General features: G+C 41.5%; 1 protein-coding gene across 1 annotated transcript in view; it reads left to right on the forward strand.

Moving 5' to 3' along the window:
* The window catches only part of UHRF2 (ubiquitin like with PHD and ring finger domains 2), a gene marked incomplete in the record, with an annotated part of 1,200,358 nt that extends 1,191,402 nt beyond the window's left edge, over positions 1-8,956 (forward strand). The window contains 1 exon segment of the mRNA XM_044061084.1: positions 7,663-8,956. Within this exon segment, the coding sequence (XP_043917019.1) occupies positions 7,663-7,809 (147 nt within the window).
* Positions 8,957-24,284: the final 15,328 nt, after the last annotated feature.

Genomic DNA, 24,284 nt, shown 5'->3' on the forward strand with positions numbered 1-24,284 from the left:
CCTTTGGGGGGGGGGGGGGGTAAAGTTGGCACTGAATCTATCGGCCATTATATTGGCAATATCTGTTGGCTCGGTATAGGAGGTACCATTGTGCAGTAGCTTAGAGCAAGTTTGAGTATTGCCATGGAGGTTCTTTACATAACTATAGAAGGCCTTGTGGTTGTCTTTACTATCTGCTGTAGTTCTGTTTTCATAGCTAGCTTTAGAGGATTTGATGAGGGATCTCCACTTTTTGTTGAAGCTGATAAGGGAGTTTTTCCAGTCTTGGGACTTCACCTTATTCCGCACCACTTTCCTCCTCCTGTTGTAGAGTTTGTTTATGGCAGGGGACCACCTTTTTTTGGAGGAGAGCATCTTGGTTCTATTGGGTATGGCGAGATCCATGCATTTATGTACGTGTTCGACATAAGGTCAGTAAATTTCTTCTGCAGTTTACAGAGGAGGATAATTTTGATAGTTTCATTCATATGTTTGAGTGTGTATGTGAATAGTATGATGTTGACCAAAGGCTGTGGGTACTATTCCTGACCCCCTTACTCCATGGTTAAGCTGTAACTGTGTTGTCTAAACTTGCTGATCACGAATGTTTTGATTATACTGCTAAGAACTGTTTTAGATTTTTTTAAGCCAACGCCTGAAACTTATAGGAAAAAGGTTTCTGAGCATAAGGCAAGATGAAAGGGTGTGTGAATATGTTGCTGAAATGAGCACTTATTTTCATAGGTGGGTGAGTGGATGTCAGGTCGCCACTTTTGAAGGGCTGACAGACCTTTTGGTGGGGAACAAGCCCTTAGCACTTTGCCTGAGGACATGACGATATGGTTAGCTGATAAGACAGTGTGCTACTTCAGAGGAGTTGTGGAAGAAGGGGGAGACCTTTTTTCCCCGGGCATCCGCTGAAAAAGGACCTGCGTCCAGTTGGAATTTCCTGGTAAACAAATGTAAATAAATAAAATAAATAATATGCCAAGCAAGCAGGGACTGGCTAACACAGGGGGTCCTCCCAAAGCTTCTGGAATGCCTGCTCACATGCTGGGGTCCACACTACCTTATCTGGCCTGTTTTTCATTGTCAGGTCTGTGAGGGGAGCAGCTATGGTACTATAACTGGGGACGAAGTATCTGTAGTACCCTGCTGTCCCTAGGAATGCCCTCACCTGCTTTTTGTTAACAGGTGCAGGCCTTGCCTGAATGACTTCTACTTTGGCAGCTTGTGGCCTGATCTTACCACTCCCCAGTCTGTCCCAGGTAGGAGATCTCTGCCATACCCACTCGACATTTGCTGGGATTAATGGGCAACCCTGCCCTCTGTAGTCTGACCAGCACCTCCCTGACGTGTTGAAGGTGGTCTTGCCAGGAATGGCTGTAGATGGCAGTGTCATCTAGATAAGCAAGGGCAAACAAACCCTCCTGCTCCTGCTAGGATATGTTCTGCCAGCCTCTGGAAAGTCGCTGGGGCATTTTTCATCCCAAAGGGCATCTTTGTGAACTCATACAAGCCAAAAGGAGTCACAAAGGCTGATCTCTCTCTAGCACTGGGAGTCAAGGGCACCTGCCAGTAACTCTTGGTAAGATCAGGGTGGTAAGATATTTAGCCCCACCCAGCTGCTCTAGGGCCTCATCTGTCCTAGGCATGGGGTAAGCGTCTGACTCTGTGTGACTATTTAATGTCCTGTAGTCCATACAGAACTTGGTGCTGCCATTTTTCTTTGGCACCAGCACCACTATGGAGGCCCAGGGACTGTTGGACTCCTGAATTACCCCTAGTTCCAATATTTTCTGTATCTCCTCCCTCAGAATTTGTTTGACTCTCTCAGGCACCCTATAAGGGGCCTGCCTAATAGATGTTTGGGGTCCTGTATCCACCTGCTGCTGCACCAGGTGGGTGCACCCTGGTTTCTTAGTGAACATGTCCCCAAACTCCTGTAACACTGCTCGGATTTCTCAAACATGGGTAGGAGATAGCTGCTGGGACATTGCTACCCCTTCCACTGAGGTGCGAGTCCAAGACTCACTGAGGAGATCAGTCACCAGATCTCCCACAGACTCCTCCTGCAATCCACTGCAAATGCTCAGCATAAAGACCTCCCTATCATGGTAAGGTTTCATCATGTTAGGTACAATTTGTGCTCCTGCCTAACGGTTCTACCATGTAGTTAACATCACTTACATTTCTTACCACCTTCTAGGGTCCCTCCCAAGCTGCTTGCAGCTTGTGTCTGACAAGAATGAGAACCATTACCTGCTGCCCTACAGCATACTCTCTAGCTCGAGCATTCCTGTCATACCATACCTTTTTCTGTTGTTGGGTTTCTGCCAGGTTCTCCTGGGTCAAATCCATGAGTTCCCTGAGCCTTATCTTGAGGTTTAGGACATATGCCACAACAGACTCCTTGTGAGGTTCACACTCACCTTCCCACTCATCACGAATTAAATCTAGAGGTCCCCTCACCCTATGCCCATACAACAACTCAGAGGGTGGAAAACTTGTGGATTCCTGGGGAACCTCTCTGTAAGCAAACAGATGGGGCATATAGTTGTCCCACTCCCTCTTAAACTGGTCTGCAAATGCCTGTAGCATGGATTAATTACCCTCTCAACCAGACCATTAGTGTGAGGATGGTAGGGGTGGTCTTCAGGTGCTTCACCCCTCAGTACTTCCACAGACAAGCCAGCAGGTCTGACATGAAATTGGTACTTCTGTTAGTCAGTATTTCTTTTGGGAAACCTACCCTGTTGAAAATCTCTAACAAAGCATTTGCCACCTTTTCTGCCTCAATAGAGGATAAAGCCACTGCCTCAGGTTATTTTGTAGCATAATCTACTACCACTAGGATATACTTTTTCCCTGTGGAACTTGGGGTACTCGGAGGCCCCACAATATCCATAGCTACCCTCTGAAATGGCTCCTCAGTCACAGGCAAAGGTATCAAAAGAGCTCCCACCTTATCTACCTTTTGGCACTGCTCACAGGTCCTGCAGTACCCTGTTACATCTCTGGAAATTCCAGGCCAATAGAAGTTCTGCATAATATGTCTCTTTGTACGTTTTATGCCCATATGACCTGCAAAGGGAATTTCATGGGCTATGGCTAGAAGTGCCAGACGGTAGGCTCTGAGCACTGCCAACTGCTGTATTCTCTAACCTTCTAGCCCTCCCTCAGGGGTCCACACACTATACAGTAACCCTTTGTCCCAGTATACAGATTCCCCCTTCCCCTTGAGAATCATTTGCCTCACTAGCTACCTGCCTAAGGCCTTGCAGTGTAGGGTCTGAGAGCTGAGCCTGTCCCAACTCTTTTTGTAACCCTTCCCAGCTCCCCTTCCACAGGAAATCTGGCATTCTCTGACAGTGGTGCCTCACTGTCAGCCTTGGTACTAGTGCTCACCTCTACCTTTGCAGTCGCTCTGTCCAAGGGAGCATCAGTACCCACAAGCAGCTGTGGCTCTCCCTCAGTCTCACTGCTACAGCGTAGCTTCCTCCCTGAAGTAACCACCTCACCAGTCCTGTATCAAGTATGCGGTCTGTCTATGTCTCCCCCAGGCTACCAGACCCACATGCTTGTCTCGAAGCCTGACTGCGTGTAACTGCATTAACTCATAGTACTGCCTAATCCAAATCCTTCCTTATCAGGACATCTGCAGAATGGTAGTTCGGTACCCCTTTTGTCTCAAGACAACCTACTGTTGGCATTTTGTCTTTTCCACTTCCTGGCTCTCGCACCTTTTGTTCCCCACCTTGCCTCCATTGTCATCTGTATGCCACACAAGGGCACCTGCCAGTAACCCCCTGTGTTAGCCAGTCCAGATTACAGCAAAGAATTTGTTGTGCAGGTGGATGGTTCGAACCATGGGGTGGGGGCTCTACTTAGCCATATTTCTTCAGAGGGAGAAGAGCACCCATTGGTTTAGCTCAGTCATGGGCTCCAACCCAGGGAGGAGTGCTATGCAGCTGTAGAAAATGAATGTCTAGCCACAGTGTGAGCACTGCAGAAACTTCAGCGTTATCTGTATGAAAGAAAATTCACTAGTGACAGATCACAATCCCCTAACATGGTTAAACAGAGCCAGCCAGCAAAATGCCAGGTTGCTAAGATGGAGACTAGGGTTGCAAGCATATATGTCAGTGCAGTTACCGCAGTGTCATTAGCAATGCCAACACAGATGGGCTGTCAAGACAGGGAATGGGGTAAGGTATGCTCAGATAGACCTAACCCTCTCAAGCAACGTTTCTCATGGGTCACATGGAAAAACTAGCTTGAGTTCTCTGGGGGGGAAGATGTGTGAAGGTATGTGAAGGCTGCCAGCCTAGCCAGATATAATTTTGTAGAGAATTCTGTCATTTGTAAATACTAATGTAAGCCACAGGCTTGTTCTCTTAAATGGAAGAAAATGCTGTTAAATGTGGAACTGCAAAAATGTAGCAACAATGCACTCTGCTGTAGGAAGGCTGATAAGTCGAGCATTGTGTATTTGTTTGATGTCAAAACTCGAAGCCGAGATGTCTAAATGAATGAATTCTTTCTATTGTTTTGAGGCCAAAGTTAATGGCTCGAATTTACATGTATAATTTATTTTATTGCTCTGGCTTCCTGATCAGCTGCAAGATCAAAAAGGCTATTAACCTCTGAGTTTCTGTTAGCCTGAGAAACCGAAAATAATAATCTAATCTGAAATGAGTCAGTGGTACTGTGTTATCAATTTAAGGACAGAGAGACTCTGAGCATTTAGCATTTGTCTTCAGAACATCCAACATCACCAGCACTGTCTTGCTCTATATGTAAGTTTGTTTCAGAACTGTGTTTTCTCTTAGAAATAGCTAAGAAATAGGAAGATTTGACAGTTGTTTTCTGTATTGATGTCAGAGCTATTCTACTGTATATGCATTTTCCTGTGTCTGAATTCTTGACTAGCATTGTGTAGTAAGAAGTACTGTCTGGTGTTTTTATTAAATATTTTTAAACCTTTCAACTGTGGCTGTTTTGTGTAGAGATAATTTAGGCTCTAAAGTACATTGCAGGTATGCAATACTGTCCAAGTCACTCCAAATAAGCCTTGACTGTTCAGTTGCACTTACCATTTGGACAATAATATTGCACAGTAGAATTGCATACCCTTTGATAAGGGCCTTTTTTAGTAGCTGATAAATATTAGTGGGTGCTGGCAGTGATTTCTACCTTGACAAACCAAAATATGCTCTCGACAAACTACTAAAAATGAGAACACAGCAAACCAAGCGAAGCTAAAAACTTGAAGATTTAATATAGTAAGCGCTTTCGGAAACGCCAATACGTTTCCTTCCTCAGACATTCCTCAGTATGTCTGAGGAAGGAAGCATGTTCAAAGCACTATTAAATCTTCAAGTTTTTAGCTTCGCTTGGTTTGCTGTGTTCTCATTTTTAGTAGTGATTTCTACCTTATAGTCTGGGTAAAAGGGGCACAGCTGGGGAACCTGTGCCAGACTTCCCCAGGAATGTCTGTGTGGTTGTATATAATTCTTATCTCAAAGTGTGTGTGTGTGTGTGTGTCAGCTACTTGGGCAGGGACACGCACTGGTTGGACAGGGTGCTGGAGGCTTTAGCTTGGCCACTAGGCTGAGATCTGGACCCTATAGCTGTGCCAGTGTGGAGTCTTATTGGGGATCTGGAGAGAAAGGGAGAAACCAGCCCCAGGCTGACTGTGATCTCTGTGTGCTCTTAAGGGAAATTGTACTTTACTGTGTGTGTATTTGTTATCCTCCCTTATGTGGACGCCCCTCACTGGTGTTAGTGGTGAGGATTGAGGCTTCTTGATTGCTGGGCCAGTGCATGGGCATCACAGTGGTGATCAATAAAGTATTGCTATATTAAAAAATATTGGAACATTTCCTTCCAAACCGAGTTCTGCATTTTGACCAGTGGCTATATACTGTGGAGTGAGGTTTGTGCATTTTTATGATTTACTGCTGCCTCTTTGGTTTTTATTTCTTATTTAAGCTGTTAAGACTTCACTGTGTCTGTACTTTACTGGCAGATTTCTGTAGCAGCCTCTGGTTTCAGTCAAATGAAGCTAAGTATAGCACTAGGTTGTAATCTCAGAGAAGAAAAAACTCCATTACTGTTTCCACTCCTTTTCAGTTCATGATCCAAAAACCGTGGGGATCCTGACCAGCGTCTTACAGAAGACCTCTCCATCTCTGATTAGTCGTTGGTATAGCCATTGAAACTGCCATTCAGAAATGCTATATGTCACTGCTTCTCAAATGCCTTCATCAGCTAATTGACGTATATATCACTGGTGTAAATTTTACCCATATTTTCTATTTCCTGTATCATGCTTTTGTACCTCTTCTTACTGAACCTTTTACTTGTACACATTGTGTAAATGTTTGATTTTTGTGATGTACTTAATACAGTCTGTTTAACGTTTTTGTGCAATATGTGTGCTTTTTTTAATTTTCTTGTTCTGAGCACTGTGGTCCTTCTTTTTACCTTGGTAATTCTTACCATGTAGCAGTTGCCTACTCGTGTCATAGAAGCTGCCTTTCTCATTGCTTAACTTTTGAGTGGTTGTCAAAAAGTTAAATGTACAGTGCACTCCACTGTCATTTGGACTTTGTCCGAAATTGATCCATGCTAGGTCAGAGTATTTTCTTGTTACCAAACTTAAGCCTGACTCTTATTCTTGGCATCAGCAGCTTGTGCCAGACTCTCCCAACTAGTCACAGCACTCTTCTGCAGTCCTGTGTTTGAAACCGACTTCCAGTGTCCTTCAGATTATTGGCAGATCAGTGCAAGTTACACTACAGTATTGTTAGGTCATAACTCTAGTGTTAAGGAGTAATTGTATCCCATTATTTGAGGACATTTGACTGTGGTTGGCTTCAACATTAGTCAGAATGATTTATAAGACAGATCATGTACTAAATCTTACATTTCTGTTAGTGCACCCAGATGGCAAGCTTTTGTCTTTTCTGCTTGCTGCTTAATTCAGTTCAGTAACAAACGGTACAGAATGCAGTGCTAAAAACACAAGCAAGTTAACCTTTTTAATCATGTTCCTCTAAAGTGATGGCAGGTAATTTCATGGTATTCATAGCAAATCTAATCAACTCTGATTATCTTCATAATAACAAAGACTGTAGCCAGAAAGCTGCCGACAGACAGATGACTGCTGTTATAAAAAAAAAAAGGCATATGAGGGCAAGATGCCCAGAAAGGCAAATAAACTGTTGATTGCATTTAGGAAAACAGATCCTTTCTGAAAACTTATAGTAGAGCTCAAAATATTTGCTCCCTAGAACACCAGAGCAAGTCAGCTTGCAGCCAACTGCGTGTATTGCTAATGGTGCTTCCTTAGTACAGAGTTAAATGGAGCAATCAAAGCTCAGCAGCCTACACCAGTAGAACAAGGAAAGTATTAACTCACTGTGACAATACCTGTAAAGGTAACTGCATCCATTGTCTGTCAGTAATGATGTGGTATACAGAATAGTGCTAGAAGTTATAGAATATTTAAAAGGGTAATGTTAATTGAAACAGAAATAGCAGCAAATTTTCAGTATGCTGTTCTCGTGCTAAAATAAGTGGCATGCTGGAACTGGGTGAGTCTAATGTGAAAGCTTTTAATGAGACATGGGTGATGGCTTACTCTGTATAGGTAATAAACTACTTTTTTTTTTCCAGAATTGTCTGACCCGTTCATTTCGTGCAGAAGTCTACACCTGTCCAGCCTGTCGCCATGACCTTGGAAAAGGATACACCATGGTACCTAATAAAATTCTGCAGTCACTCTTGGACCAGTTCTTCCCTGGATACAGTAAAGGGCGGTGATGCTTTCATAACCCCTGCAATGTTTTACCAGAGATATATTTAGAAAAGGAAGAAAAAGAAAGCAGTCATGGACCAACAAGCCTTATGGGACTCAGTTCTTTGCCATATTTTAAAGCAGCTAGTCTACTTTTCCACAAGACGTTAGTCATGTATATATAGAGAGAGAGAGAGAAAAACTAAGTTTTCTCTTCCAGGAAGCTGTCTTTAAATGTCTTCGGTGTTTCCTGCTGCTTGATCCTTAGATTTTGAGAGCATTGGTGCATGAGATGCAAACCAGCCAATGACTCTAGAATTTGGCTACCTCGGCACAGAGGGGAAAAAAAGAATCGGTCAGGATCATTTTATTCTTTCATGTTTTTAAGTTGGAACTGGTTACCTAAAGTTCAGCAGCACACTGCACTGTGGATTAATTTTTGTGCCTGGTCCATTTGGCTTGATCTTACAACAGACAGCACTGAACTGAAAAATTAGAAAAAGAACTGTTTTCAAAAAAGCAATTAAAATTGTGGTGTGCATATATTTCTTCCATTTTTGTTTTCTTAATTCTGTATAATTTTGTAAGAACTAATTAGCTGGTAGTCCACTTTGGCGAGTTTTATCTGGCTTTGTACCTTAAGCACTTGACTACTAATAATTTTAACAGGACAGTATGGATGCACTGTTGCTACTTTAATGTTATGTGATTTTTTTTTTCACTGATATTAATCAGGAACACTATTGGTTGTGTAAAAACATTTTGTAAGCCACTTCTGTATTAGCAAAAAGCTGTATTCTGTAAGTAGGTTCTCTTTCAGTGGCAATACATATGTGCAGTGTTGCAAGCTGAAGTCAAAACTAGTTTTGAGGAGGGGATTCAAGACAATAGCTTCTTAATGTGATTTGATATTTTATACACATATTGTCTGACATGTATGTATTAAATATTTTATAATTCAGAACAAAAAAAAATTAAGTCATTCTGCCTGCTTGTGTGAGTAATGTGTTGATATTGCAGGTTATTTAGTTTACCTGGTGACATGCACAAGGCTGATTTGCATACATATTAGAGTTTCCCATAGTATTTCTGCCCATATCTAAATAACTAAGATTTGTTTTTTGTTTTACAGCATAGTACAACTGTTAAACATCTATGAAAAGGAAGCGTAAATATGTGTCTGCTTAAAGTAGCTTGATTTTTTTATGCAATTTCCATTTCATAAAGATAGAATTAAAATGGCAGAATACTGTAGAATAGATTAAGTGGCTAAATGCCACAAAGTTTAGAATATGCAGGCAGGACCATGGTGAGGGGGATAAAACCTTAACTATGGTGAGGGTATTCGTCTAGGTGTTCCCTGTGGGCAGGTATGGTCCATAGAGGGGGAGTGACCCTTGGATGTAACAGACAAATGTGGGGGTGGGTCAAGGATTAGGTCATAAATGAAAAAAAAATCCCCCAGCGGAAGCAGACAACAGCTCAACCCCCTGGATGCCGTTAGTTTCCACACCAGCCTCAGCATTAGAAGGGTGGTAGTCTGGGGTCAGTAGGAGAGTCTGATAGCAGGGGTCACCAGGGTACACCAGAAAAAAAGCAGAAGGAGAGGCAAAAATGAAGTTTAAGGTGCGCTTTCAGTGTTGTACTGCATTTTGTACACATCCAGATACACTTCCATGAAGCTTTAAGTGGAAAATGCTTTCATTTTGCTGTTTTTACAGCACGACTGCATCTGCTAAGGTGGGGTATGTGAGATTCTCACCAGTGTCCATAGTTGGTTGTCTTTCTTTACATTATGTTTACATTCAGTGCTCAACCGGACCTCATCTAATTAGAAAATAGTTGAAAGATACAAGTATTACCTTAAGGATCCTCTTGTATCTGCTGCAGGGTTGTACTTCTGAAAATCTACCCCACCCCCGCCCAAGTTTTGTGCTCCCTTGCTCCGGCATGCAGCCACCATATCTCACAACAAAGCATCCTGTGTTGTATAAGAACATGAGCCAGCTCAATGATCTTGGGTGCCTTTTAACCAGTCATACTGTTCCAGTCTCACCCTAATGCATGCCATTTGAAGCTTCCCACTTTATTTCCATTCATTCTGCTCCTGCTCTCAACTGCCTCTTTTGCTAGACCAGTTGAAGGTGCCTAGTGCAAGAATAGAGAGGAAAACATCACTGCAAGGCGCGGTGTAAGCTAGTGAGTACTAAGGTAAGGAAGTACAAATCCCATTTGACCTGTGACCTGCATCATCAGAAAAGACGTCTTCACACTTTGTTGACCTCCTAGAACTTTTCTCATAAAATCTTCCAGCTATGACCTCTGTCTTAGAGTTTGAAAGCAACATAAGGTGTTCTTTAATTACATTGGGAACTGGAAGTGGAAATTTTGTGACAATAGTCTGTTATCCGTAAACAGTGAAGTGATCACCCCTCTTTTGTAGGATGCAGAAAAATGTTGCCCAGATTTCACAGTAACCGAAGACATATGTCAAAATGTTGTAAAGACAAAGGACGGCATTCCTTTTTATAATCATGGATACAATTGCTGCCACAAGTAAAGTTAGGAACCCAAATTCCATGGGACCAGTCAGCATAACTGACGGCTTCCTACAAAAGAAACTGTAAGTGAAGTGTCTTATGCAGAACAAAATGTTAGCATATAGACACATCCCTAGTGTACAGCAATAGGATTTAGTGGAACCAGTTTACAGTGGAGGGAAACGCATCAGTTCCCCAAACAACTTTAGACCCTTCAGCCTGACTAATCTTTTATAAAATTTCACAGGAAGTTATAATGGAGCTTGTCCAAAATATCACTGGGGAGCTACTTCAGTTCAGAGTGAAACTCTGTGTGAGTTTAAGTAGATAATTAATTTTGAGTCTTGTGGTATTAGAAGATTTTGCTGCAGAGAGCAGGACTTGATGAAAGATTGACAGAGTCGTATGCTGAACTTGACTGTATTAAAATATTTGACACTGTTCCACAAAAGTGAATGACATGTTAAAGCATTAAATCTCTCTCCATACACAATTCAGTGGGTTCTAGTGGGTAAAATGGTGATTAAGCAACAGAACTCAAGCCAGGGTAGGGTTACCAGTGTTGTCCACAGGACTATATACCTATTTCTGACTAATCTCAACTGTAAAAGGGAGAAATGAGCTCTAGATAAAAAGGTATGTTTATTACTGCAAACTGGTTATATAATTACTTCATGAAAGATGCCAACGCTTTCAAAGATGGTCTATAAAAATGCATGTCTGGTGACTTTGAGTAAGTATGGTGATGGTTGCAAAATGAGTAGCACACCTACTTCAGTAAGAAATACTGAAGTTCTGTAGGATAGTCTGCATAAAGTACTGCAGTAATGACTTCAGTTTCAGCGTCGAGAACTGTAGCATCTTAATACCAGACAGAAAGTACACTTAGGATTACAAAGTAAATGGTTGAATTTTACAAAAAAAAAATCCCTGGCTTTGTGCCATAGAGATGTAAAGCCCTGACTACAGTGCAGGTAACATTATTTTGAATAGTGGTTCAAGTAGAACTTTGCAGAGGAGGGTGGGAGTTGGCTGTTAAATGGGGGGCCGAGGTAGTAGTTCTAAGGCATTCTGCTGCTGTGCAATGGAGACTTGTGCAGTACCAGTAGCCATGGGACCAGGGGATGTAGAATTCTTAAGCCAGTGACAGTAGCACTCGTAGGCATGTGTATGAGAGTGTGTACACATCCGGGAAAGGCATAAGATCCTTCAAAGACTTCTTCAGAATCCATTTTAAACTTCCCAACACACACTTTAAATGCCCCTCCTCCTAAAATCACGTGATATAAAACACCAATAAATTGACAACAATAATTTTAAATACATGTTTAAATCTACACTACCATATAAGTTACTCAACAATGCATATGACGCATATAAATTAGTAAACATAACTATATAAAAACATGCTGAAATCAAACTTTATATGATAAAAGTTTTAAAATACTGACAATGGAAGCACATTCATTTAAGCCTGGTGGGCGTATGTGCGTAAATTGATTATTTATTGTAGCTGTTTAAATATGCATTTCAAATATGCAATTCATTTTTAGTTTATTTATCTATCTGTTTAAATGATGTTATTGTTCTATTCACCAATTGAAAGCAAGGATTGAATATTTAAATGACAGTTTGTTTTTTAAATCATGTCTGATGAAGCCGAAAGGTGAAAGTGCTTACTTCTGTTACATATGTACAAACTCATTGCTAGGATGTCAGTCTGTTTGCAGATAGTCCCATGGCTGTCTGTAATGACTTCTGGTCCACTCTTGCCCTAACTATACATACCCAGGACAGGGGAACAGTTGGGCTGGTTCATAGGGTGGATGCTCAGCAGTCAGGCAGGTGTGTGGAAAAGCCCCACATAAAGGAAGAAAAAAAGGACACCTTCATTAAAGACTTATGGACAGTAATTGACAGTGAATTGATGTTTGACGCCATTTGTCTGGGTCAGGAAAGCTTCTCTTTATCCCATCCAATTCTTAACGGTATGTATTTTCCTTCCAGAAGGAGATTATAGCACTACTTTTTTATACTGGGATCCAACCCTGTTGAAAAAATAATTTGTGATTTTCTAGTCCTTGAACAAGCCATCCAAAACAACTTGAAAATATATGGTGATTTTTCAAGTAGAAAAATATATGCTTGGAAATTTTTAACTGTTTAGACATGCTTCAAAGAATTTTTTATACTGTTTCATAAATGTAAAAGTGACTTCTGACCAGTCTATAAGACTGAGTCTGATCCAGTTTGGTTTGGAATTGTATGCCTGAAATGCACAACTGAGAAAGTTTTAAAATAAGATGAAGAAACCTAATCCTAATAAAATATGTATCCATGATCTGTATGCTAAATGTTAAGTATACAGGAAATCATGCTTTCATTTTTATTCTATTATCTGTCCTCAGCACAATAACATTAAGTTGTACAAGATCGCTGTTTTTGTCTGTAGTCATGGTCTACCTCGTAGTACTTCACCTTCTTGCTTAATTTTTCCATTGTGCATCTCAATTTCTGCATAGGTAATTTATTTAGTTTGTATTTTTTCTTCATATTGCATGTACTTTTTTGTTTTTAATAATTTTATAGTTTTCTTGTTTGGAAATCCTTTTCTTCCTGGGACTCCATAGAAAATGGGGTTCCCAGTCAACAAATGCAAATAGAGTATAAAGTGGCAGGTACTTTACACAATATCTTCCTGTATTATGGTGTAAGCTTCCCCTTGCAATCAGAAGGCTGTCATTATCTTCCTTCAAAACTAATACTCCATTTTGCCACTGGCCCATTCATTTCCCCTTTGAGGCAAGCTAGACCATTCATTCACCTGTAAGGGTAAAAGCCATACTATTTGCTCCCTGCTTCTAAAGCATTGCCTAGGAGCCATGCCTCCACTTGTACCTGGGCACACCCTCCTGACTCTACTTGTGGCTCTAGCCTTACTGACCCAATAGGTATTTCCAGCAATCCTTCAACTCTTCTGTTGGTTTCAGTGGTACAGCAGGTCGTTCATCCTCCCAGGAGAGTTAACTGGTTTTGGCTGCTCCCTCCCATCCCTTGACTTAAACTTTCCAGCACCTAGGCTGCTAGTTGAGCATTGATCACCTGGGCCATGGTCGAGGCTTTCTTCAAAAATGTGCATACATATACACATAAATATAAAAATATTAAAAAACATCTGCAGACCTGTACAGTAGTCAGACTTCTTAAAATTGTTAAATGTGACTATCTTATCCGTGAACCCTCAGTGTTGACGATCTCCTTGTGTAAGGACTTAGCATTCTGCTTTTCATCAGGTGAGAGTAAGTGTGACCTGCTTTTATTAAGAGAGACTGGTATGTGTCATCTTCCTCATGCTGATATAGACTCTGTCTTTGAGTCCCACATGTCTTCATGGTTGTACTTGGGCCGAGTATGTTACTTATGTTGACAACACACAGCCACTAATATGTTGGTAGTGAGGGTTGAGCAAGCCTGTGTTTATTCTGAAAACTCATTTACTGAACTTTCAAATATATTTTTTTGATAGAATTCCATTTCCTCTTAAATCAATAGACGTTCTTTCATTTCTTGTAATTCATAAACTACAAAAATAATATATTGTACTGTGATGCAGTTATGCTGTATACAGCCTTCTTTGTATAAATTGTACTCCATTTCATAGGTATGTGTTTCCATCTTTATTCATTGCATTTGTTGAAAGGGAAAGTCTGAATGGGCAGAGATTAGTGAATAAAGTAGTTTTGTAAAAATATATACGTTATATAGAAAACTCATTTAACTTTATTTTTGAAAAGTCTCCATATTATTGGAGTCATTGCAGATAGTAAAGTAAGGCATGGATACAGTTTATTGCTTTGAGCAAAGGAAGATGAGCAAAATTCAGTTTATGGGCATTCATTTCAGTGGACCCTTATTGTATACTTCAGTAAGAAGTTTCATAATAAAGACAACATCCTTTTATGCTTTGTCATTGTAGTCGGCAGCTGGTGTAGTAGTCTAAAGACTGATCGAAGAAGAACTAGAAGTGATTGAAAGTGTGAAGGTGGAGGAAATGGAGGTGAAAAGATTCTATAGGTGGATGTAAGAAGGATGAAGTGAGTGGGAAAGTTGGGTGGGTAGTACTTGGCATGTGAGTTACAGTATAATCAGGAAGGGTTGCGAGAAAGATGAGAGAGAAGTATTTGAAGGGTAGGAAGAAGAGTGGCATTATGGTTTAGTGTAGGGGTACATTATCCAAGGTTGGTGCAGGGGCAGAGATTCTGCAGGTGTGACTTTAGCTTTTGTTTAAAATGTTTGAAATGTTCTGTTTTTAGAGAGACAGGTATAGTGTTGCATGCTTTGGTGATAGTTTAAGTATCGACTGTCATCAGCTGTGTTATTGAATTTAGTGATGTGGAAGAGCAACATTTGGTTTGAACGAAGGGGTCTGTTTGGTTTGTATGGATGGATTAGAGATGACAGAGATGGCTAGTTTGTAGATTTATAGATGAGGCTATGAGTAGTTACAAAGTGGGAGTTATTGGGATAATTCAATCCAGTTTAATTCTCACCAGTGCTAGGCAGCAATGAGACTGTTGTGGGCACTTTATTGCAAACTTTGCTGCTTTGTAATAGCATTACTGAAGCTTTAAGAGCTGAGTGATTTTTAAGTTGGTGAAAATAGGGGCTGAGTAGAGAAGTGTTGGAAGTAGAAGAGTAGAAGCTAAATGTTTTGTTTGTTCAGTGAGGAAATTTTTTACTCTGTATAGGGAACACAATTTATGGTGAGTTTTCTTTATTTTATATTGGATGTGGTAATCAAAAAAATGTAAGCTGTTGTCAGTGTAGATGCCAAGCAGCTTGATATGTGGGATGTTTTCAGTTTGTATTTGCTGAAAGAATATCAAAGGAGGGTTTCAGGGCTGAGAGGTCTTGGGTGAAGAAAAAATGTTCAAATCAGTTAGGCTTTAGTGGATGAGACGAATTCTTGTGTGATTTGCTGCAGGGTTAATGTTTTAGGTGCTACATGTGGCAGTGGAGTGTACTGAATTATTGTGGCTGATTTGGAGGCATCTGGGAGATTATGAAGATGTGGAAAAGAATTGGACCAAGAATGGTCCCTTGGAGGACACCTGTGGAAACTGGGAGGAAAAGGGAGAAGTCTTGTGCCATTTTATAGCCTGCGATCTGTTAGATAGCTGTTAAACCATGTGATAGAGGTTTCATCAAATCCTAGAGTTGAGTTTTTATAAGAGGATGGGGTGTGAAACTGTGCCAAAGGCTTTGGAGAGGTCTATAAAGGGCGCAGATACTAGTCTTCCTTCACTCCTATGGGTATTCACATTATTAGTGAAGTGTAGGAGAGCTGTAGTAGTGTTATGATGTGGCAGAAGCCATTTTGGGAGGGGGAGAGGAGGAGGTTATTTTTGGCAAAGTGTTGGGAGAGCAGATATTGAATGCATTTTTCAAGAATTTTAGATAAGGATAAGCAATTCACAACAAAGCATTGGGAGGATATATGTATATCTCCCAAATATGCAACAAAATCTAGAAGATTTAGCATTTTTGCCTAGAAATGTACCCCAAGTAGACTCCAGATAATTTTTCCTCAGACAGTAAATGGAGGTGTGATGGCGGAAAAAGAGGTAATTGAGAACATATTTTCTGGAAGTGAGGTGAATTGGCAGACTTTAAGGATGCCTTGTGGGATGCACGGTCAGAGATGCTGGGTAGACAGATTGGTCTGACAAGGGAGATGATTTTTCGGAGCAATGATAACAATATCAGAATTGTCTAGACATGGTAAGGCCTTGCTGTGTCTAGTAATGGTGGTTGACAAAAAAGCAATTACTAGGAAATGGAAATCAAAATCTAAACCACCTATACTAGAAGCGATGCATATAGTAAAAGAGATAAAAAACAAGTGGAATTGAGATCTTTAGAAATGGGTAGGAGCAAACTACACAGGAAAAATGGGAATTATGTGAATAATACCTACAAGGGAGGAATGAGATTTAAAAAGCGGCAGGACTTAAATGAGCTATGTAATTCTTGACTGAAAAAGATTGGGTAGATTATAAATGATGTGTAATGTTTGTAATTTGGAGTGTCAGTATGGTTTGTGATATAAAATGCTTACAACTAAGGTTGTGTTGGTGTGGTTTGTTTTCATTTATATAAATGTGTGATTGCCTGTGTAGAAAGTGATGGTTTAATAAAGATGTTTCTTGTTTTAAAAAGGCAGGAATTGAATAATGTATATAATATTGCTCAGGTTATATTATGTATAGCAATGTATGTGAATTATAATGTTTACCTTAATTATAGTTTGATTACTTTTATATGAATGTAAATTTGCCTATGTCACAAGTGATAATTCAATACAGATGTTTGAAACACAAAAAAACATTTTAGATAAGGGGAATAGGATTGCAGTAGGGCACTAGGTAATAAGTTCAGTGATATTTCCTCCTTTATGTAGTGGCAAGATGGAACGTTTTTCAATAGTGTTGGTTGTATACTTCTGTGATAGTGGCTTAGGACTATGGAATGGGATAGGCTATAGTCTTGGCAGATCGTCAGGTGTTAGGCTGGTGGGTTTCAGTTTTAACAGAAATGTTTTAATTATTGAGGGTGGGAATTGGTTGCAGTGAGAAGAGAGCAAAGTCACTGGTGCTGTTGGAGATGTAGGACCTGGTGGGAGTGGTGTGGTGTTTTGATTAGGGATGTAACCGCGTTTATGAAGTATGTATTAAAGTGAGTGACAGTGTTTTGTGTTGTTGGGGTCTGTGGGTTTGGGCTGGGGTGGCATGGCCTGCTTTGAGAATTTTGTTAAAAATTGACCATTCTGGTGAGAGCCCTAGGAGAATATGTCAGGAGAAGAGGTGAGTATCCATTCAAGTACTGAACCTTTGATATCTTTTCTATTCCTCTGTTGCAGTATTCTTTACATGAGGGGGTTGCCTGCCACAATGACCCAACATCTGCCAATATATGAAAGACTTTTACTACTTTAGTGGTGAGAGGTACGTCACACGTAGGCTGCTATTGGACGTAGGCCACAAAAGTGATGTATGCATGCGCCATCCTGAGAACAACTTTGCCACCAGTCCGAACACTTCACTCATATATACAGTCTGTTTGCCAAAGTGGTTGCTGTCTCAGCACTTGTGCCCTGTTTGGGAATCCTTTCTTTGCCTTTTTTACTGTAGTTAGGTTTAATGTCATCCAAGAAAGGCAAATGCCAGTATGGATGCTGGATTCCACATAAAGACATTCACCAGCAGTGTCTTTTTTTGTCTTGGGCCTACCCACAATCATAGGTCTTGTTCTATCTGCCACGCCTTTGTGTGTAAAACTTTGAGAAGTAGGTTATCTTCCCTTTATATATATTTAGAGAACGGTACTTGAAACTCCTTGTGAAAAGCACTTTGGAGGCTTCTTCAGGGCGTGAGGCCGACTCACTTGTGAAGCAGAAGGCCAAGAAGCCTAGGCCTGAAACTTCAGCTGCAACTCCTGAGGTGGACGTCTGTCCTGAGGCAGTTGCTAGCTGAGAGAAACATTCAGCCCCTACATCTGATTCACAGGCCAAGCCCATAAAGGAGGTCGCCTTGGATCAGGATAATAGCATGTCCTTGGTGGTACTGCAGGCATCCAATGTGGATGTCCAGGGGGAGCATAGACTTGTGATTACCGAGAGCCCTAGGGAGATCCCCCAAATATTGGTTAGGGAAGAAGTTGATTCTGACATTATTGAAGCTAGGCCTACATCTGGTCCTCCAACCTTACATAGAGCTGATTTGCATGCCAAGAAGAAACAAAAAACTAAGTATTTGTCACCTTCTACTGATCCACAAAAGGATTGGCAAAATTTTACACAGGGCATTTTTAATGCCCTTATATCTCTTAGGCCTCCTCCAGTCATTTCAGTGCTAGCCACACCCTGGGTTACCTCTCCTCAGAAGAGGGTTAGGGAAGAGGAAGAATCCTCAGAAGATGAGTCCTCTAGCTTATTCATCCCAGATCCCCTCCCTGCTGGATTATGCTTTTTCCCGGAGGAGGACTCCAATGGTACTGACTCCCCAGTGGAGGAAATTACTTTGATTGGGACCGTGGGTAAGATGAGGGGAACATTTCAAATGGGACAGTTGTCCGATATCTGAAGTTCCAAAAGGTTACTACAAATTACTTCAGGTAGATACTCCTAGTCCCTCAGCTGTACTTCTGTCCTACCTCCATGTGTGGATGCATTTGCATTTTCCAGTAGGAGTCCTGACTCCCAGCATCCAGCACCTAAGAAACCAGACAGATTCTACAAGGTGCCTGAAGACTATAAGTTTCTTTTCAAAGCCCCTTCTGTTGAACCTTCTATTACCACAGTGGCTTCTGATAAGGGCTCTAGGTTACTTCCCTCCCACCACCCTTCTTCCCTCTGACAAAGATAGCAGACATATGGAGAGGTTAAGCAAAAAAGTATACACTTCTGCCACCCCTGCCTTTAGGGCTATCACTTATCAAACACACATGACTAAATACACCATGAAACTCCTGTCCCAATTTTCTAAAATTATTTCAGATTTGCCAGACTCTGAGAATAAGCTTTTGGCCTCATCCTTGATTGGGACATCTTCACAAATGGCCTGCCATTCAATAAAATGCAGGTATGGTGCTGTGGAGGCTTCAGCTAGGGCAGCTGCCACAGGTTCATTCCTCAGAAGATTTGCCTGGTTGAGACTGCAACCTTTTCCAGTGGACATTAAATCCAGACTCATGGATGCTGCTCTAGGCAATTCAGCCCTGCTGTTGAGGACTTGTTTAAAACCTTACAGGAGAAGGGTAAAGAGATGCAGGAATTACACATCCTGGTTTCCCCTGTACCAAAATTCCAAAGGAATTATTCTTCTAAATCATTGAGTTTTAGAAGACAGTCACAGCCCCCTCCACATAAGGCTAAAAAGTCTGATAAGAGACCTCAGCAATTTAGGACTCCCCCAGCAACCCCCCCCCCCCCCATAAAACAGTCCTTTCAAACTAGATCAGGATCTGTCTGACTTTGGATCGCAATCATCCCCCTTCCCTTTGCCTTTCCCTTTTGATTGTAGCTTGGGAAAACATTACACATGATTCTTGAATGCTCTCCATATTAAAAAAGGGTTATTTCTTGGTCTGGAATTCTTTCCTACTTTTTAGGGGCATCCCACAACCTCCCAGAGAGTTACTGACACATTTCCCAAAGGTGCTGCTAGACCTTTTGGATCAAGGCTTCATTCAACCTGTTCCATCAAATCAAAGGGGAAAAAGGTTCTATTCAAGGATGTTCTTGGTACAAAGGAAAGATGGCCATTGGAGTCCCATCCTGGACCTCTCATACCTCAACACTTTCCTGAAATGCCTACATTCAGAATGCTAACTTTGCAAACTCTTTTCCCTCTGATCATCCCACAAGCCTTTATGGCCTCCATAGATGTAAAGGATGCTTATCTACACATTCCCGTTCATCCCAGTTACAGGAAGTTCTTAAAAGTCTCTGTGGCTTCTTGGCACTTCCAAATTTCTTCCTTGCCTTTCGGTCTTTCCACCACCCCAAGGGTATTCATGAAATGCCTAGCCCCAGTTATTGCTTACTGCAGACTTCAGGGCATTCAGGTCTCCTCATACCTGGATGACCTTCTCTTTCAAGCAGTCAGTCCAGGAGGATTAGAGCACAATCTAAACTATGCCATTTCCATCCTACAATCTCTGAGTTTCACGATAAACTACCAAAAATCTGCTCTCTCCCCGTCTCAGGACCAGGTATTTCTGGGATGCAGGCTACAAACAGACCTTATGAAGGTCTCTCTTCCCACTCAGAAGGCTCAGGAGCTCATTGCCTTTTTTCAAAGCCTCATCTCCCTAACTCACATCACTGCCAGGAATTTTCTCAGAACCCTGGGGTTCATGGCATACACCATCCCAATGCATCCTCTGACAAAACTGCACGAGAAAACTACAATGGTTCCTGAAATTGTGTGGATGCAACATGCACATCCATTCCCTCTCTCCCTTGTCTGAAGAGGTAGATCACTTGGTGGATTCAACAGTTGACTGCCACCCTGGGTCTCCCACTCCATCCTCTACCACCTTTCCAGGAGATGTTCACAGATGCTTCAGAGACAGGATGGGGAGTAGCTTTCGGCTCCATAAAAGCACAAGGGACCTGGTCCCCCCATCAAAGAAGGGAACACAGTATAAAAAAATGAGGGCACTGCTACTGGCTCTACAGACCTCTCAGTCCCTCTTAATCCCAGGCCCTCTAAAAATTTTCACAGACAGCATGACTGTTCTGTGGTATGTGAGCAAGCAGGAAGGGACACAAAGTCTTATTTCCTTTGCAGACTATCCCTGCAAGTGTGGGAAATGGCTGTCAAACTTCAGACCCCCCCCCCCAATCTGGGCTGTGTGTATCCCTTTCAGCCTGAATGTAGTGGCAGACACCTTGAACAGGTCCAAAACACAATCCCAAGATTGGATGTTTGACAGGGATGTGTTCCTGGACGTTGTCCACTGATGGGGTAACCCCACAAATAGACCTTTTTTGCTCTGCCATAAACAGGCAACTCCCACATTGTTGTGCCTGTGATCCACATCCTCTGGTCTGGAAGGTGGATGCCCTCAGCTTTTCATGGAAGGGGATGTTTCTGTGTGCATTCTTTCCCCTTTCTCTCATTCCAAAAGTCCTGCTAAAGATTCAGCAGGACAAATCAAAAATCTTGATGGTGACTCTTTTGGCTAAGACAGTAGTGGTTCTCCCTACTCCTGCATTTAGCGAAGGGCAATCACCATAACTTACCCCACAGAGTGGATCTTCTCACACAACACAAAGGAACCATCATCCATTCCCACTGGTCTGCTTTTCAGCTGACACTGTGAGTGACGGTGTTTTTATTTCCTTTCAGACTTTTTTCAGAGGACGTGCTTATGGTTCTGCAGGAGGCCAGGAAACCCAATACTAGAAAATCTTATTTATCCAAATGGAAGAGATTCTCACCTTGGTGTCTTTCTTATAACCAGGACTCACTCACAGTGGAAGTCCCACTGGTTCTCTCATACCTGTGTGAATTGCTGGATGCTGGCTTAACTTACTCTTCAGTAAAATTGCACCCGTCAGCTATTTGTACTTGTCTACCTCTTTCTGTACATTTAGCCTCTAGATTTGAGGCTAAACAATTCCTAAAAGGTGTCCTTCACATGATACCCCCCCCCAGGAAACCTGTTCCACTCCCCTGGAATCTTAACTTTACATTGGAGAAACTGACCCTAGCTCCTTTTGCGCCGACAGCTTCTACTTCTGTGAAATACTGTTCTTGGAAGACTTTTGCTGCTTGCAGGAGCCTCAGCCTGAAGGGTTTCTGAACTCAAGGCCCTTATTGCTTCTCCTCCTTTCTTGGTATTCCATATAGACAGTGTGTCTCCTCGCACTCACCCTTCCTTTATGCCTAAAGTGGTAAATGAGTTATCCCCCAACCAGTCTATTCATTTACCTTTTTCCCTTTGAGGATTCTGCACACTTTGGATGTGCACAGACAGCTTAGGTTCTACCTTAAAACAAAGAATATCCGGAAATCCGACCAGTTGTTTCTCTTTTCACCCAAGAGCTTTAATACTTCCTGTCTCTAAGCACACTATTTCCAGCTGGATCTCTAAAGCTATTTCCTTTTGCTATGAGCAACATGGAAAACGCATTCCTCCTCGTGTGAAGGTATGCTCTGCCAAGGCTAATGCTTCCTCTGGTGTCTTCTTCAAAGGACTGGACAAAAATGCTGTTCTGGAGGCAGCTACCTGGTCTTCATTCCATACCTTCACCAAACATTACAAACTGGATAACATTTCCATGTCTAGGGCAGGGCTTGCCAGGGCAATTCTCCGTGGTTTCATGGAGAGCACCACTGCCCTTACCTCCTGCCTTTCCTCATGAGCTTTGGCATTCTCCCTTGTGTAAAGAATACTGCAACAGAGGAATAGAAGGATGTAATTAGTTGTGTAAAATCTTACCATAATGATATATCCTCTTATCTTTTGCTTCCCTGACTTTGTTCTTCCTTGGATGTACTCAGCCTACATACTTCCCTTTGACAGGCTTCCTCCTGGGGCACTCAGTTCTGAGCATGGTGCATTTGTACATCACCTTTATGATGTATGGTCCATTAGCCTATGTGTGATGTACTATGCTCCTCTAAGTAGTAAAAGTCTTTTGTATACTGGCTGATGGGTCATTGTGGCAGGCAACTCCCTCATGTAAAGAATACTGGAACAGAGAAGAGAAGGACATCTGTCATTTTGCTAAGATTTTACACAACTAATCTGTGTTTATGTAGTAAACGGGAAAGTTAATTAGTTTGGTGAGGCCATAGAGATTGATAGCATTTTGAGAATATTCACAATTGATAATATAGTCTTTATTGAAATGTTATAAAATTATGGGGCGGCCACGGTGGTGCAGCGGTTAGCGTTGCCACCTCACAGCAAGAGATTCTCCAGTTCGATTCTCGGCTGGGGTGCCTTCTGTGTGGAGTCTGCATGTCTTCCCTGTGGTCGCGTGGGTTTCCTCCGGGTGCTCCGGTTTCCTCCCACATCCCAAAGACATGTAGTAGGTGGATTGGACACTCTAAATTGGCCCTAGGTGTGTGTGTGTGTGCCTTCTGTGGAAGGTTGGGCGCCTGGCTGGCAACTCGACACCATAAAACTCCATTGCCAATCATGAGCGGACAGATGATCCGCTGTGGCGACCCCTAACCGGGAAAAGCCAAAAGAAGAAGAAATCTTATAAAATTATCTTTTCTTTTGGAATATAGGTGACCAGTGATCGAAATTCTTTGCTACTGATGTTATTTCCAGGAGAGATGTAAATTCCTTTATGGATATCGTTTTGTGGAGGCATCGTATTTTCATACAAGATGGCCACATCTGCTTTTTTGTTTTGCTTATCTACCCTTAATATATTATAACTGGGTACAACAAAAAAGAAGCCAGCACCTAGGACGAATGAAGAGAAATTTATTGGAACTAGACCGGTTTCAGCACATAGCTTTCATCAGTAGTAAAATCACAGGCAGCAGGAAAAGACCTTACAATAAATACCTGTTCCAATCTTAAATTTGACATCATTTCCTGTTTTGGAATGAAAAAATAATGTTATGAATATACAATGCTTTAATAATTATTATAGTAACATGATAAAATAAACATGTAAATTGATAATTATACCCACAAATATATTAGACACAAAAAATAGAGGAAATATTACAATTTGTCATTAAGTCCAGGAGAAAGAAGACCACCTAGTTTCACTATCCATTTTCTTTCCTTGCTGTTAAGTATATCATGCCATCCAGTTTTGAAGGATCTATTACCTGTAATATTATCAATAATTGTAAATGAAAATTTGGCAGTAGGGTGATTCAATGTGTGTCTGTATAAGGCATTGGTAGCTCTGGCATTCCTTATGTCACCCATATGTTCAGACATTCTAACCCTAAATTGTCTGGATGTCTGGCCTACATAGAAGGCTTGGCAAGTACACGTGGCGAGATAGACACCCCAATCCATACTGCAATTACCAAAACAGTGTATATTGTAAAGTTGTCCAGTATTCCTGCTAGTGAAGGTTTTAGTTTTAAATATATACTTACAAGTGCAGTGTCCACAAGGGGGTATGATCCAACCAGTTTATCCCCCATGAGAGTTTGCTGTTGATAAATATCCCGAAATGTGTTTTTTTTATAGTGAGAAAAGTAAGACCCTAAGGTCTTACCTTTTCTATATGAGAATGAACACCTGTCCCCCAGGTGGTCCTCCAACTGTGAATGAGTTTTAAGGATGTTCCAATGCTTGTCCACAATGTCCAAAAGGTACACTGTGTTCTTTCCATAGGTAGTCACAAGCCTCAGAGTGTCATGATTATTCTGCTTGGGACGTGGTTGATACTGTAATAATGTATCCCTGGA

This window comes from Protopterus annectens, chromosome 2.part0 (genome assembly GCF_019279795.1).
Source record: "Protopterus annectens isolate FY-2018-M chromosome 2.part0, PAN1.0, whole genome shotgun sequence".
In the NCBI taxonomy this organism is placed as follows: Eukaryota; Metazoa; Chordata; order Ceratodontiformes; family Protopteridae; genus Protopterus; species Protopterus annectens.